This window comes from Mastigoproctus giganteus, chromosome 6 (genome assembly GCF_048544385.1).
Source record: "Mastigoproctus giganteus isolate SK-2022 chromosome 6, ASM4854438v1, whole genome shotgun sequence".
Classification (NCBI taxonomy): Eukaryota; Metazoa; Arthropoda; class Arachnida; order Uropygi; family Thelyphonidae; genus Mastigoproctus; species Mastigoproctus giganteus.
Window position 1 is genome coordinate 141,658,475 of NC_143580.1, and position 16,505 is coordinate 141,674,979.

Here is a 16,505-nt window from a genome sequence, read left to right on the forward strand (position 1 = left end):
CAACTGGAAGAAACAGCTAACAACATTCTAGAAGATCTCTGACAATGGTGTGAAAACCACAAGCTCACAGTCTCAGCTGTAAAAACTCGAAAGATGCCCCTCAACAGACACCTTGAACCCAACCAGATCCCTCAGATTTGGCATCAACCAATAAAACTCGTCTTTGCTTACAAATATCTTGGAGTCCTGCTGGATGAGAAGCTATCCTTTACAGACCATGCAAACTACATCAAGGAGAAGATCAAGAAGTACACCGGCAAGCACCTGAGAGTCACAAGGAAGAACTGGGTCTTGAAGGGTCAAACCTTAAAGCTCTACTATGAGTGATCTTCAACCCAACAGCCACCTATAGGGCTGGTACCTGGGGTCATAGAGCTGACTACACAGCACAACGACAACCAGACCAAGCACAATGCACCGTTCTTATGACCTCCAGGGCCTGCAGAACAGTTTCTACTCCTGTCTGGCAAGATACCACTTCACTTCATGGTGGCATACCATTATTTAATATACCACAAAAGATGGGACTTCCCATGCAGCGGTAACAACAAAGGAATCAGATGTGAACTGATCTCCATCTGGCAGACTGCCTGGGCAGCCAACCCACTGGATAGAACCACCCATAATTACATGCCTACAGTACAGGAACACTCCAAACAGCTTAATAAATGGTTCATATGAAGTCTATTTTCAAGTTTCTTACTAACTGGACACGGAGCCTGAATGCCAAACTCCACATGTTGGGGCTAGCAAAAACCCCCTGACTGCACCTGTGGAATGCCAGAGACAGCTCACCACACTACCTGTACCTGTCCAATTGACGAGGACTTCAAATTCTCACAGAAGTATATGCAAGGAACAGGCACCACTGCTCATACAAAGGAAAATGTTGTAGCTTTTAACGACTTCGCAGAACGTGTTTTTAAGTGACGACGATGCCTGATGGCACACCTAAACCTGGACCCCTACCCAGACATGACCTGCCTGCGGGCTCCACCTATATCTTAGCGGAACTCCAAACAGAATGAATCCACAGATAATGACAACTGAACTTGGAATTTACTCCAGATCATACTACAGATTACATAAGCTGAGTGGGGATCAGGCCTCGGCCTAGTAGGCTCCCTGCCAGGAAGCCACTTGCTAACCTGTTGAAGGTAGGATTTCAGCCCATCTGGATACCCACCATGAGGTGGATCTGCTGACCCCTTTTCGGGGTGGGATCAAACCACTGTCCTCCTCAAATCTTCTTCTGTCTGGCTGCCAAATGCCTGCTTGCTGTCCTACAACAGAAAACAACACTTCCAAACATTACACTTTCACAAATCTACACACACAGTTGACTTGGGCTCAGCCCAATACAGAAGACTCAGCAGCATATGGGGGGGGGGAACCCTGGAGACCACAACAAGAAAACTCAGACACGTTTGACATTTGTGCACTAATACTAGGAATATAGTAAATAAGTATGTAATTTGATGAAATTGGAGGATTATTAAGTCATCAAATATGGGAATTACAAGGAATATCAGAAGCATGGTGTCACTCAGACATAAGGGATAGAGAATTTGAATGTGGTGATTACAATGTTTACAGAAAGGGAAGACAGGACAGGTGAGAGGGAGAGAAGGACATGTGATGAAAAAGAAGAACACAGAAACTTTTTTTTTTTTTTTTTTGACTGGCGCAGCACAAGCCTTGGCTTCCTTGCACCATATGGCCATTACTAACACTAATACTAAATATTCCGCACTACATCAACGTGTGAAGAAGTTTTTAGGATTGGGGGTACCAAATGGATACCAGGTTATAAATGGGAGGTAAATGATTTTGAGAGAGGAAAGTACAATTCATGAACAGAGAAATTCATGAAGTAAAAAGTGAATAAGGCACCTGAGACTGACAGAATCTATCTAATTATATTAAAACAGCAGAAAAAGAGGTAAATAAATCTTTAACTATCATCCTTGGGTTCAGAAGAGGTCCCTACAGAATGAAGATCTGTAAATATCTATTCAGAAAGGAAAATCAGTGACTTCTGTTCCAGGAAAAATAATGGAGTCAATGGTTAAAGAACTACTTTATTAAGGGAATATCTCATCTGATTAGCAGCTATGATACATTAACTAGGGAACTGTGTACAGGAAAAAAAAAATGACATCATGTACTTTGAATTTAAGTAAAGTTTTTGTTATTGTTCCACATAAAAGACTGTTATACAGATTGGAGTAGCTTAGCATTAATGGAAAGTTACTGCTGTTGATAAAGGGACGGTTGGGTGGCAGAAGACTGTGGTTATTAATGGGCACTGTTCTTGTTGGATTAATGTTAACAGTGGAGTCCTTCAGGGTTCAGTTGGCCTTCTTACTGTTTTCAATATTTATTAAAGATACTGAGGCATATCAAATTTAATAAGTCTGCTGATGATATAAAGATTGCCAGAGTGTGGTTAGAGAGAGGAATTAAGAGTATAATAAAACCTAGAGAAATTAGGCAGATGGACAGAACAGTTGCAGTTGAGTTTTAACATTGATAAATGTAAGGTGCTACATATGAATAGCAAAAATAACATACCAACTGGATGGCACCACACTCAGGGATAATTGTATAGTGTAGACATTCTGCTTGGGCAGCTGATAGGTTTCTATTAATGTGATACAAGAATTTTGCTGAGAGAGAGAGAGAGAGAGAGAGAGAGAGAGAGAGAGAGAGAAGTGGTTTTCCCATTGTACAAAGCAATTGTTAGGCCACGTTTTCGAGTACTGCAACAGGCCAGGAAGCTTTATTTTAGAGAACGTCTCATTTTGAAAAACAGAGAATGTCTAATCCATTATGGAAAAACTTAAGTGAGGATGAAATTAACTAAAAATATGAATGAAACCAAAAAGAAATGAAAATATACTAATTACACTGATATCAATTATTTTTTGGTTACTGATGTTCCAAAATGGAACAGCAATGACCATTAAACTGCATATAAAATAAAATTTTGTCAACTTGATGCCTTTATTTTATTTTAATTAAATATTTAAAAATTTACTGTTTCGCAGTTCATTGTTAAATTTTTATATTATTTCAACCTTTTGAGTTATTAATAATATTATTCCTTTCTTATTGTATGGTTTATATTCTAGCAATATTTCTTGCTGTGCTACTTTGTATGAGTCTGCAATGCATTTTTATTTCATTTTATCTATTTTATTCTTTTGTTCCGTATCAGTACATTTCACAAAATATACATAAACACTTCTCAGGTACAGCTGTTTAGTGCTGTTGATGTGCTTATACATTCTATATATTTTACATATAGCTTATTATAATATAATAAGGTAGTTACTAGACACTAAAAATACCCACCCAGGGTTGTTGGGAATTCCCAACCCATTATTCATTACTGAGGGAGGTGTCTCAATTTACTGAAATTTGCAATTTTTACCCACTACATATTTTTCCACACTACAAATTTTTCTCGAATGGCTACTGATTTTATTATGATTTTATTAAGCTCATTACCTCAACATATTCTCATTTAATTTCTGAACCATTAAAATATAACTGCTTATATATGTGTGCACACACTACCCTACCATTAATATCTGGACACCTGCATATCTTAAAATAGCTTATTTACAGGAAAATTAAGTGTGCTCAAACCTTAATGACAGTCTCTAGTCTCTATGGAACATAATAATATTGGAGGGCATTCACAAAAAATATGTGAAACATTCTCCACCAGATTATAAATATAATTTTTGTAAATGTCCTCCAATATTATTTGCCATTCTGCTTTCAAAGTGTTTTTTTGGGCAGTCTCTCTTCACATGCACCTGATGATTCACTTCATTCCAGAGGTTCTCTTTAGGATTGAGGTCAGGCCCCTGGACAGGCCAGTTCAAATTTTCAATGCTTATATCCTTAAACTCATCACAACATGAGCAGTATGACATTGATTTTAATCCTGCTGATGCAGGTAAGGGATTATTGTCCAGGATGTCTAGGTAGACCTCAGCATACATGCATAATGTGGCGACTTCCAGCATGGAAGTCGCCACATCATGCACTCACATACTACTGTCTCCTTAAAGATATCACGAGCATATTTATAATTGTGTCTGACATTTTTTGCTTGGCTAGGATGTGACTATCTACAAACAGATTGCCATATATTAATGGCAGGGCAGTGTGTGTGTGTGTGTGTGTGCATACAGGGTGTCTCAAAAATACACGGCATAACTTCAGGAATGAGTTCCTCATATGTAGACAATAAAAATATTTTATATCAATGTAGTTCCGGAAATGCTTGGTTCCCAAGTTATTAACTGGAATGTCTTATCTCCCGCAGGTGATTTCCTTCATCACAAGGTACTGACAGAATCTGGTGGTTTTCCATTCCGACCATGTACCCAAATCAGGAGCAAGCAGATATGGTACTCACGGGGCTTTCTGGAAAACAACGTGACTGATTTCCTGGATGACACGCCATTGATCATTCGTCAACACTCACACTTCATGCATGATGGTGCTCCCGCACATTTCAGCCACCTAGTCCACAATTACCTGAATCGAAGGTTTCCTGGTCGGTGGATAGGTAGAGGTGGACCAACTGCCTGGCCTCCACGCTCACTGATTTAAACCCACTAGATTTCTTCTTGTGGGGCCATTTAAAGTCATTGGTGAATGCGACTCCAGTAGCTGATGTGGAAACTCTCTGCAATCGAATTGTGGCAGGTTGTGAGACAATACGAAACATGCCAGGAATTGGGCATCATCTTCATGAGTCCGTGGGCATCATCTTCACGTCGATGTGGGGCCTGTATTCAGGCAGAAGGTGGACATTTTGAACAATTACTATAAGGTGATCTGAACAGTTAAGTGTCATAGACAAACCTTCAAAACTCAGAAACCAAGCATTTCCGGAACTATGTTGATATAAAATATTTTTATTGTCTACATATGAGGAGCTCATTCCTGAAGTTATGCCGTGTATTTTTGAGACACCCTGTATATATATATACACAGTGCTTTTTTGTAAAGGTGTTTACTATCAAGAAAAAGGTCTTTACTATCAAGAAAAAGGTCTTTACTATCAAGAAAAATTGAAAATTAAAAGGACATGAAAAGTACAGTATTCTGAAAAATTATTTCCTGATATTGTTACTTAGTAGTAATGTGTTTGAAATAAGAATAAAAAATTAAGTATATTAATGCACAGTTCATTAAGCATAAATTTATTATTAAAATGTATAAAAAATAAGTAAATGTTTAAAAAACAAGTAATAAGTAAAAAATAAGTAAGAATTGTAAAAAATAAGTAAAAATTAGTAAAAAAATTCATAATAAAGTTTTTATAGAATATTCCAAATTTTTATTGAGTTCTCATTCAACACACTATGCCAACTTCTTACTGTTTGTGTCTGTTGATGAATGACGTTTCCAAAGCAGCCACGAATCGATATATTTGATGGATCGAAGTGTGTCAGCAGTTTAATTAAGAAATAGTAGTGAAGAAATTGTTTTTGTCATCAACAAAGCTCTGGTTGAGCTGACGATCAGATTCATTAATTTGTGAAAATCCTCGTTCACATTCACTTGATGAAATTGGTATTGTACTCAGAGCATACATCAAATGCTCTTAAATTTCTACAAAAACTCTCTTTTCAATTAGGTATTCACGAAATGGACAAATTGTATCTCTTTCATTTAACTGAAGCCTAATTGACAATTTTCTAAATTCATTCTCACCAAATGCCAACATTTCATGTTTGGAGGTTGTAATTATTTTTTCTTTGTTCTTTTTCTCTTTTTTTTTTTTTTTTTTTTTTGGAAACTGTCCAAAATGTCAGTGTCATTCGGATATTCAGCTACTGTGACCATGTAAACAGAGATAGGGAAAATTTACAGAAAAATGTGGATAACACACTTCCACGAAATAACAGATGATTATTTGTCAAGGTAAAAGAAAATCACTCCCTCCTAATTCTCGAATGGGGCACTTAGAGTTTATTCCCAACAGTGTCCAACCTATGGCCTGCATGGAAAGTGAATTAAAACAGCATTTTAAATTTTGCTAATTATCAAAAAAAATTCTCATTAAATGTTTTGTTTAGTAAATGTAATCGTGTATTGTATTTAATAAAATTTTCAAATATTTTCAATTTCAGGTGTGTCATTATTTTTATTTATTCACCTTAATATTCACCTTATATTCATCTTAAGCAGTGATCCTTTCAGGTTGTAAATTTTCTAAAATGAGCATTTAAAGGTAAAAGTAAGGTATTTTTTTGAAAAAAAAAAAAATTATTATTTTTATAATTTTAATAAATCTAAAAAGTAAATTAGTGACATAGATTCGTTACACATAAAAGTATTGGGAATTTGCATTTTTTATATATAGCCTGAAAATAAAAAACGGTAACATGAAAACAGAAACTTCCTTTTACATGTAACAAGATATGGAAACTGTAACACACAAATTTTTCTCGAATCACTCAACTTTGAATATGTGCCCTGTATGAGAAAAGATCAGACACAGCTGCAGTAGAAGGTGAACCAGAGCCAATGGGATACCCCTTGATCTGCTCACTGTTGACCAGTGCAACTTCTCTATATGTGGGACAGGTGATCAGATAGGTTTTACCAGGTACCACTAAGTTGTAGAATCCCTGTAGCTCCCTCAATTCTTTACATATAGTTTGTATAATAAGGTTACATACACATAATGAATAAATTGCCTGAAGGCCAGAAGTGTGAACAGTGTATATGCAGTTAAGTCTCTCCTAAGCTGTTCGTTATATGAAAATTTTCTTCGCTCAACTGAAACTATTTTAAATATAATTTCCAAGAGGATTCAAAAAAATTTGCTATAAAAGGAGTTCATTAAACAGAGGTCCGACTGAGTAATTTAGAATTCTAAAAATGGTTATAAAGTTTTATACAGAAGATATCTTAACAATAGACAGTGAAAAATGCAAATTTAGTTAAATAACTTTAAGCTCTAACTTATTTAGTTAGAGGCAAGTTAGAACTCAGCAGTTTTTCATCTTTATTCATTCCAATATTCAAGATATACATATTTCCTGAAAATTAAAATCTACAAATATTAAAGTCAAATGTTAACAAGTTCCTTTTGACTTTTTAATCCTTAGCATGTTCATGATAATAGAGTACTAAAAAGTTTTCAATAGCCTTCAAGCCTAGATGTGATCCTGGATTAACATGCATGGATGCAAATTCATATATAGCGAGATAGAGCTAATACACTGCCACAAAAAATGCAGAGCCCATTGTTAGTTACTGCACTGTTATGTCACCTGCAATAAAACAGTTACAATGAAGTTGTACACTCTTTTGGATTCAGCCATCCAGAGTATAAATGGACATTTATTTATTTAATGTTTAAAATCAGCATTAATAAAAAAATAAATAAAAATAATAAAAATCCAAATAAAGAATATAAGATGAAACTAAAAACTGATAAAAAACATTTGAATTTCAGATTAAACAAGATACAGGTAGTTCTCCACTTTACGTGCTAATTCGTTCCTAGAGCGCACTCGTAAAGCAGGAATTTATTTCTCATAGACATAATGTTAAATAGGGGTTGCGTTATCAACAATGAAATTAGTTAGCTAATTAGTTTATGTTTAAACAATGATTGATTTATCCAAAGAAATGAAAACGTAGCCTGCAAAATCAAGTAAATTATAATAATAGATAAATTATTTATGACTTACAAATTTTGATGAATGTTTATTCTTCATCATCAACTAAATGCACACTCATTGATCACTCATTATTGGCTCGGCACTCATTGGGTTGTTGCACTCATTGGGTTGTTGTTTCTGAAGTCGTCTTCTTCAGAAATGCTTCAAGAGGAGTTTATTTCCAAGATAATCTTCTCTTTTCTTTATAAATTTCAATAGCATGCATAAGCATTTTTTAACAGAACGCACAAACTACAACTAACACGATTTGTGCGGAGTAAAAAGTTTAGGAAGCTTAAAAAAAGAGAATGAAGAGAAAATTCTGAAAATTTATTTATGTTTTTTATAAGATTGAAGATTTCAGTAAAGGGCAAACACATTTCACCATAATAATGTAAAAACCCACAGAATTCCAGCTATCAGTATTTTCACAAATGCAATAATATCCAGTTTACTACATGTTTATAATTGCTTGCAGTAACAGAAAAGCCCAATAAACTGGAAAGTGCAAATTGTTTTTATTGTCGTGACCTCCAGAAATGTGAGAAATGCTTTAGAAAAATATCACAAAGCCATTCAAATTTGGTTCTTATAACGGAACATGATAACGATGGGAGTGTAGTGTGTTTAATGATTTTAATTGGTAATAATACCATTTACACCTTAAAAACGACCTTTTAGGGAGTTATATAGCGAAAATTTCAACTTCCGAGGTCGTTATTGTTATTTGGTTTTTTTTAAGAGCATTAGCAACTAAGGCCATATTGCTCCGGGGATATGCGGTGGTCATACCCTGACCTTTCCACATCCTCCGTATTTGGCGGTCAGGGGTCCGAACCCTAGTCTAATCAAGAAGCATGTGCTACACACTGCTGCTTCTACCCACCTGGCTACGGAGACGCCTCTGAGGTCATGGAATGAATTATCAAAAAACAATGTGTTATTGGGTTCACATTGCAATATTTTCGTGATACGATGGTAATGGATTAAGCGGGGTACACTGTATTGTATAGCTACGCGCGTGGTTTGAAATGCAGTATTTATGAATGTTTAACATTCATTTTTTGCAATTAATATTTTCGATTTTGTTGATACTTGGAGGGGAAAAAAAAAAATCGTTAAGTCGGAAACTCGTAACCCCGGGAACTTGTAAAGCGAAAACTCGTAAAGCGAGAACTGCCTGTATTTTCCATCTTACAACTTATTTAAATGACCTACCCTAGGAAGTACAATCTGTTGTACTGGACGATATAAATAACCATTTACCAAAATCCCTGGTTTTTCAGGTGTTATTGATGCTTTTGATAAAATATCCTGCAACAAAAAAAGTTAATTCACTAATTATTTATTATATCCTAATTTCATATTAACCTCACTCTCATTTCAGGACACAAAAATAACAGAATTTAACCCATTAGTACAAGGGGTGATCATTTAATTTGCAGACTGGTGCAAGATCTTATCTTAATTGTCATCATCCGAACCTTCTATGGATTTCTCCTTCTTGAAATTCTCTCCCTTGAACTTTATGCACTTTCACCACCATCATACCCATGCAATAGCTTGAAAGCAGCATCAATGCTTCTTGCAAGCCATTTCTCAAAAGACTGCAAAGTGCTTCAGTTGTGGCTCTGCAAGCATTGTTGTATTGGATGCAAAATGCTTGCTTTCAGAACTTTCTTCAGACATGGAAATAGGAAGAAATCACACAGGGCTAAAGGGGATGTAGCAGAATCTCGGCAACTATGGCAGTGATCACTGGCTACACAATATTAGCCATATGGGGCCTGGCACTGTCTTGATGGAGAAACCACTTCACACCGTAATGTTCGGTCACACCAGAATATGGCCGTACTCATTACCATATGCTTCATTCATCACTTTAACTGTTTCCAATGCATTTAAGCCCCATCTGACACAATAACAAATTACATATCGCTGTTCAATCTGATACAATCAAAAATAACATGATACTTGCTTCAAAACAATCATCAGTGACATGCAGCTAAAAAAAAACTCTTTACACAATACTAGCACGAATACTCAACAAGAATGTGCACACACACACACACACACACACACACACACACACACACACACACACACACACACACACACACACACACACAGTCAGCTTAGTAGTGATCAGGGAGAGTGCATCTAGTGGCAGCTATGGAAAGTTTGGGCGTTAAACATAAAATCTTGCACCAGTCCGCAAATTAAATGATCACCCCTCGTAGGTACATGAAAACTCATAGGCACTCTGGGGGGGTAATTTTGATACTAGCATAGCTGCCAACTTTTAATTTTTAAAAAGTTGGAAATCAGGCATTTGTATCTGGTGGTATGGGCTTGGCAAACTCAAGTCCTGAGCTGGATATCATCATATCATCATTCTTCTCTTTCTTGCTTTCTTGGTGATTCCCTTTTACTTCTGATTCTCTCTCAGGGTAACGTGGGAATTTTTTTTTTTTTTTTTTTTTGGCTGGTGCAACATAAGCCTCAGGCTTCCTTGCACCATATGACTAATAATAATAATAATAAAACAGGAGGTTTTTAAGCAAAAACAAATGAAAAAAAGTTTTTTTTGAAAAAAAAAAAAAAAGCAAGATTTCTATTAAAAAAAAAACAGGATGAACAAAGATTTTTTGGAAAAAGCAAGAGAATTTTTTTAAAGTCCACAACTATGCTAGAAATTAAATTACAGAGGCAAAATACATATTTTATATTAAAATACAGTGACAGGTTGTATTTTAATACAATTAAAATTACACATATAAACATTAGAGTATCAAACATTTTTCTGTCTGTGAATCTCTGTTAGCATATTTATTAGATATCAACTGATTTTGATTTCAATGATACTGTTGCAAGTTTAGATCTAGTATTTTATATGCTTTAATCTAGTATTTTATATGCCTTCCGATTTGGTCTGGCATTTCTCTATTTAACCTGAAAAGATTTCTTCTCTTGAAATGGTTTTTAGACTGGACATTCTTTAAATCTAACACTGAAAAAGTGAGATCCAGAATAGTCATGGTCAAATACCTCAATTGTACAGAGTTTTGTGTTTACGTTTTGTCAACTCTATAATCTGGACACATTACCCATAGACTCTCATAGGATGAAAAATTCCTCAGATCAGTTAGAATTAAACTCTTCCCAAAAACCATCAATAACAGACAACAGAACATCACTTTCATTTTAAAATTATCAAAGATGTACTCTTAAAGTTGACTTAACCATTCCATTTATTAATAAGTCCTAGGTGATTCTAGATGAGCAGAAAACCCACTACACTATTATTATGGGGGACTTCAATGCTAAGGTTGGAAAAAGACAAAACAGTGCAGAAAGGGGAACTATAGGAAATTTTGGAATTGGTGAAAGAAATAAAAGAGGTGAAAGACTTGTGGAATTTGCAGAATCTCAAGGACTGTCAGTAATGAACACTTTTTTCAAGAAAAGGGTGAACAGAAAGTGGACATGGAAGAGTCCAAATGGATTAACTACTAATGAAATCGACTTCATTCTCACTAACAGAAGATATATTGTGAATGATGTTACCGTCTTGAATAAGGTAAATGTTGGAAATGATCACAGAATGGTAAGATGTACACTTGATATAGATGTAGGAAAGGAAAAAACTGACATGAGTAAATAATACAAAGGTCTTTGAGATAACAGAAGAGGAGAAAAAGCAGTATGTACTGGAACTTAAGACTTCTGCAGACTGCTCAGGATCAAGATATCGACGAGGAATATTACAATTTTCTGAAAGTGATAAAGCCCAAGAAACCTATAGGGAAAAAGAAATCCAAAGAAGAAAAAATTAGTCAAAAACACTTGTCATGATGAACTGAAGACGACAAATGAAAAGCAAGAAAAACATTGACAGGGAGAAAATTGAGTATACTGAGTTATGCAAAGCCATTAGAAAGAGACTCAGAGAGGACATAAGAAGATTTAACACAAGAAAAGTAGAACAAGCATTAAAGGAAAACAAAGGATTTAAATCAGCAGCCATTAGTAGTAATACAGAAAGACATACAGAAATGATACTGAAACTGAAGAATAGCGATGGTGTACTTATAAACAGTAGAGAAGGCATAATTCAAATAGCAGAAGACTACTATAGAGAATTATACAAGTTGAAGGGGAATGGTGCCAGCAGTGGGGAAGATGGATTGCAAAGTAGCAACACATACGACATACCCGATATTCTTCCTGATGAGGTAGAACATGCATTGAAGAAAATGAAGAATCAGAAAGCCCCGGGGAAGATGAAGTTACTGTAGAGTTGTTAAAATTGGGAGGAAGAGACATAACACAAAAACTAGCAAGGCTCTTCACAAAGTGCATTAGAAAAGGTGTGACACCTAAGCAGTGGAATAATGCAATCATAGTTTTGCTGCATAAGAAAGGAGATAAATCAGAAATTGGAAATTATAGACCAATTAGCTTGTTATCCCACATCTACAAGTTGTTCACAAGGGTCATTACTAACAGGTTAGAAAGAATACTTGATGAGAATCAACCGAAAGAGCAAGCTGGCTTTAGGACAGGATTCTCAACTATGGATCACCTTCATGTAATATCACAGCTAATGGAGAAAGCAAATGAATATAAAACACCATTATGCCTGGCATTTGTGGATTATGAAAAGGCATTTGACTCCATACAGCATAAGGCAATGTTTCGGGCACTGGAAAGACAAAGCACAGATATATTATGATTTTGAAGAAGATATATGAGAGTGCTACCTCCTTTATTACACTAGACAAAGACAGTAGGAAATTTAAAATTGAGAAAGGAGTTCGACAAGGAGACACAATATCTCCGAAGCTGTTTACTGCTGCCCTTGAGGAAGCTTTCAGAAGATTAGACTGGTCGCAGAAAGGAGTCAATGTGAATGGAGAGTACCTAAACCAAAGCAGATGATATTGTGGTCATAAGCCACGATCCCAAAGAATTAGAGGAAAATCTTAATCAGTTATGCAGATTTAGTAAGATTTTGGACTAAAGATGAATATGGCTAAAACAAAAGTAATGATGAACAAGTATGCCACAGAAAGGAAAATAATGATTGAAGGAGCAGTAATTGAAAAGGTGGAGTCATATACTTATCTGGAACAAGTTATTAGCTGTAATAATAATAAATGGCTGGAAGTCAAGAGAACAATAAATTTTGGATGGATAGCATTCAGGAAATATAGTCACATACTGAAGAGCAATATCCCAGTTTGTCTGAAACGTAAAACAATGAACCAATGTATACTCCCCACCGTGACTTATGGAAGTGAAACTTGGGCACTCACCAAAAGAATGGAAGAGAAGCTGAGAACTACACAGCGAAGAATGGAATGAATTATACTGGGAATCAGACTGTTAGATAAGAAGAGAAACACATGGATTAGGCAGCAAACTCAAGTAAAGGACATTCTTATCAAGACTAAAGAACTAAAATGGTCTTGGGCAGGAGGCATAGCTCGAAGACATGATGACAGATGAACTAAGAAAATAACAGAATGGTATCCAAGAGGAGCTAGAAGAAAACCTGGAAGACAAAGGTGGAGATGGATAGATGAAATTCATGAGTTTGTGGGTAGTAAATGGATGGCCAATGCTCAAAACAGAAGGAACTGGAAAGTTGCTGGAGAGGCCTTCATCCTGCAGTAGATTGAAAATGGCTGATGATGATGATGAATCAGGTTAAGAAAATTTTTATAAAGACATAAATAGCTGTCAGTCAGACTAACAAAACCGCTATTCACTCTCTACATATGATCATGTTATGTTTTAGTTAACCTTCGTTATCGGTATCTACTCTATATTTTTTATCCCTCTTGTCATTTTTCATTGCTAAGCCAGTCTTTTTACAGTTCTTGCTTGTGATCTTTGAACTACCTGCAAGGTTTCTACTGGAAGGGTTACAATACTGCACTCAGAAAGAATAGCATGTGTCAATTGCCAGAATTTTCTCATGGTAAATTCCAGTTCTATATGGGTTTATCTCCATATCAGCCATAGATAACTTCATGATAGAAACAGCACACATCAGTCATGCATGACTAATGTGTGCTACATAATTCTGCTAATAAGTATTAAGTTTCCTGGTATCTACGTACCACACAAGAATAAATAATAATCTATAACTTAGTAAATAAACTGAGAACCAAAGATGTATTATTAAACAGTAAACCAAAGTGAGACTAGCAAGTATCCCAGTGATTGTTGTGCCTAAAATTTAGCAAAAAACAGTGGTGGTTTTTTGAATTTTACTTAAACAGTACCATACTTCACATTTTTCTTAATGGACTGCAGTACTTATTGTAAGTATATGTATTGTACTTTTTAAGTCTTAACAAAAATTTAAGTCTTAAATTTTTGTTAAGACTTAGACTTTTTTTTTTCTTTTCAAAAAAAATATTACTTCTGAAAATTGAGAAAAAAAAAACTATTTCAGACATAAAATAGAAACATTAATCACTTAATCTCTTCCATTTTTCCAGTTTAAAAGACATCAGTGCACAAAATTTCAAACATGCATTGTGCATATATTTCTGCTTATTATGTATATCAATATTATTAAAAAATTAAAAAATCGTATAAATTTGATGCTATTAATTACTTTTATTTTTAGGTTTATTTCAAAATTTGAAACTTTGCAATATAGTGGCCATTTAGAGAACATACTTAGTTTAATTTTCTCCATCTTTACTCTGCAAAAACAGTAATAAACCTTTCAAAAAAACTAGGGTAAGACTGTAGATGTCTACTGAACTAGTGTGGGAAGAAAAACAATTATTTCGAAACTTTAAACATATACAGCATTGGCACTCATCTGGTATCATGCTACTCTTTGAGCAAAATGCCAAATAGTTCCAAAGATGGTGGCAGGCCCCCTGACAAGTTTTCACAAACAGTTTCTTTATAAAAATCATAAAAAATTCAATTCAGAAACAACTGTAGTAAAAGTTTGACCATAGTTGGGAAAGTAGTAAAAGTTTGACTATAGTTAGGAAAGTAGTAAAAGTTTGACTATAGTTAGGAAGGTAGAAAAAATTTAAGATTTTTAATCTTTGATTAAAAGTTAACGTGGATGTGGGAACATTATTTTCGAAGATCATTTGTCAGGTAATGCACCACTACTGCCAGGCTAACAGGGGTGAATTTGGCATGCATCAGGAACATTTTCCATGTAATCTTTTAGGCACCTCACATAAGAAACAGGAGTGTCAAAGAGTACTACAAGAACAGAAACAGAACTGTTAAAAATTGCAGTTCTACAGATCAATAGTAGGACAGTCTTTGCAGCCACAAGATTCCACAGCCAGAGTCAATTACTGCAAATAGTTCCTTCAGTCAGTTCATAATGGCAAAATCAACCCAGAAATGATGTTTTTTTCAGATGAGGCATGGTTATATTTGAGCAGACGAGCAAACAGCCAAAAGAACAAGTATAGGGGTTTAAAAAAACCACATTTTTCTGTCTTAATTCTGCAGTTGCCCTCTACAGTGTAAGAATGGCTGTTTGGTGTACTTTTGAGTATTAGGAGGATTATCAGGCCTCCATTAGTTACAGAGAATACAGAATGAATTCTCATAGGGAAGAATGCAGGGAAATCATTAAAGCCGAAGTGGCCAAAATATCCAAGGAACAACTGCAGCACGTAAGCCAGAATATTTTCAGAAGGCATATGGAGCATCTTGAAGCTAATGGACACATCTCCTTTAATGAAGGTAATTAGGCATTAATTACATTAATAAATAATGGAGGTAATGGACACTATTTTTGCTAAAAGTGCACATTACTGCACTGTATTTCTGTAATAGTGCTATTGCAGAGGCAGACTGAATGAAAATGACAATAGTATTGTGGACTTAATTCGCAACTGGGTTGTTAGCTGTTCTACTATCGGGATACCCTTATATGACAATAAACTTTTCCTGTAGTCTGAGGATATTTAGTCCTAAATCCTACACATATTAAACTGCAAATTAGAAATTTTCTTAAAAAAAAACTTTCTTATATGCATGAAATTATCTCTATGTTTAGTTTAATTTCAATGCAACAGTTTAATTATGGTAAGCAATTAAACTCTTATTCTATATTCATTGCTAATGTCCATCAGATGGTGTTGATTGCAATTTGCTGTTGAATCCCTCAGTGGAGGCTTCTTGTATCTTACTATCTCAAACCTATCTTAGTGAAAATGTTATGTTCAGTTAAATTAATAAAATTTTTATTTCTAATTCGCAGTTAAAAGTCTCATTTATAAAGCAATCAAGTACTGTTAATCATAGTTTGCTGTGCACGCAATCATGCTATCAATGGAACAATTCAGCAATGCACCTCACTCCTCTGTCTCAAAAGTACTGCCTTCAAAAAAACTGTAAATACAGAGATGTTTTTAAAGGCTACACTTTTGATGCAATAAAGAGATATTGATTGATATGGTAACCTCTTCATCAGTGCTTAAGTGTTTTGAAATGGATCAAAGGGTTTGAAGAAAAATTCTGAAATAAGGCTGGTTCTTCAAAAAAATCAGCATACAACAGAAGTGAATATGCATCAGATTCAGTGTTTTTTATACAATGGTTTTATTTAATTCCTCTTAAATTTTTTTAAAGTAAAAATTAAAAAATAAGATGACAACTGAATGAAAATTTTAATATGACACACAAAATGCTGAATGTTATATTCATAAAAATATCTTTCAACCTTTATAGAAAAAAAAGGAATGTGAATGAAATCTTTTCAAATAGCAACCATATTATCTATCTGGGATAAGGGTCTGA

At 34.9% G+C, this 16,505-nt stretch overlaps 1 protein-coding gene across 1 annotated transcript in view; it reads right to left on the reverse strand.

Annotated features, from left to right (window-relative positions):
* The window catches only part of LOC150084626 (UDP-GalNAc:beta-1,3-N-acetylgalactosaminyltransferase 2-like), a 185,834-nt gene that overhangs the window by 117,438 nt on the left and 51,891 nt on the right, over nt 1-16,505 (reverse strand). The window contains exon 5 of the mRNA XM_090375365.1: nt 8,922-9,017. Within this exon, the coding sequence (XP_090231491.1) occupies nt 8,922-9,017 (96 nt within the window). The remainder of the gene's footprint in view (nt 1-8,921; nt 9,018-16,505) is intronic.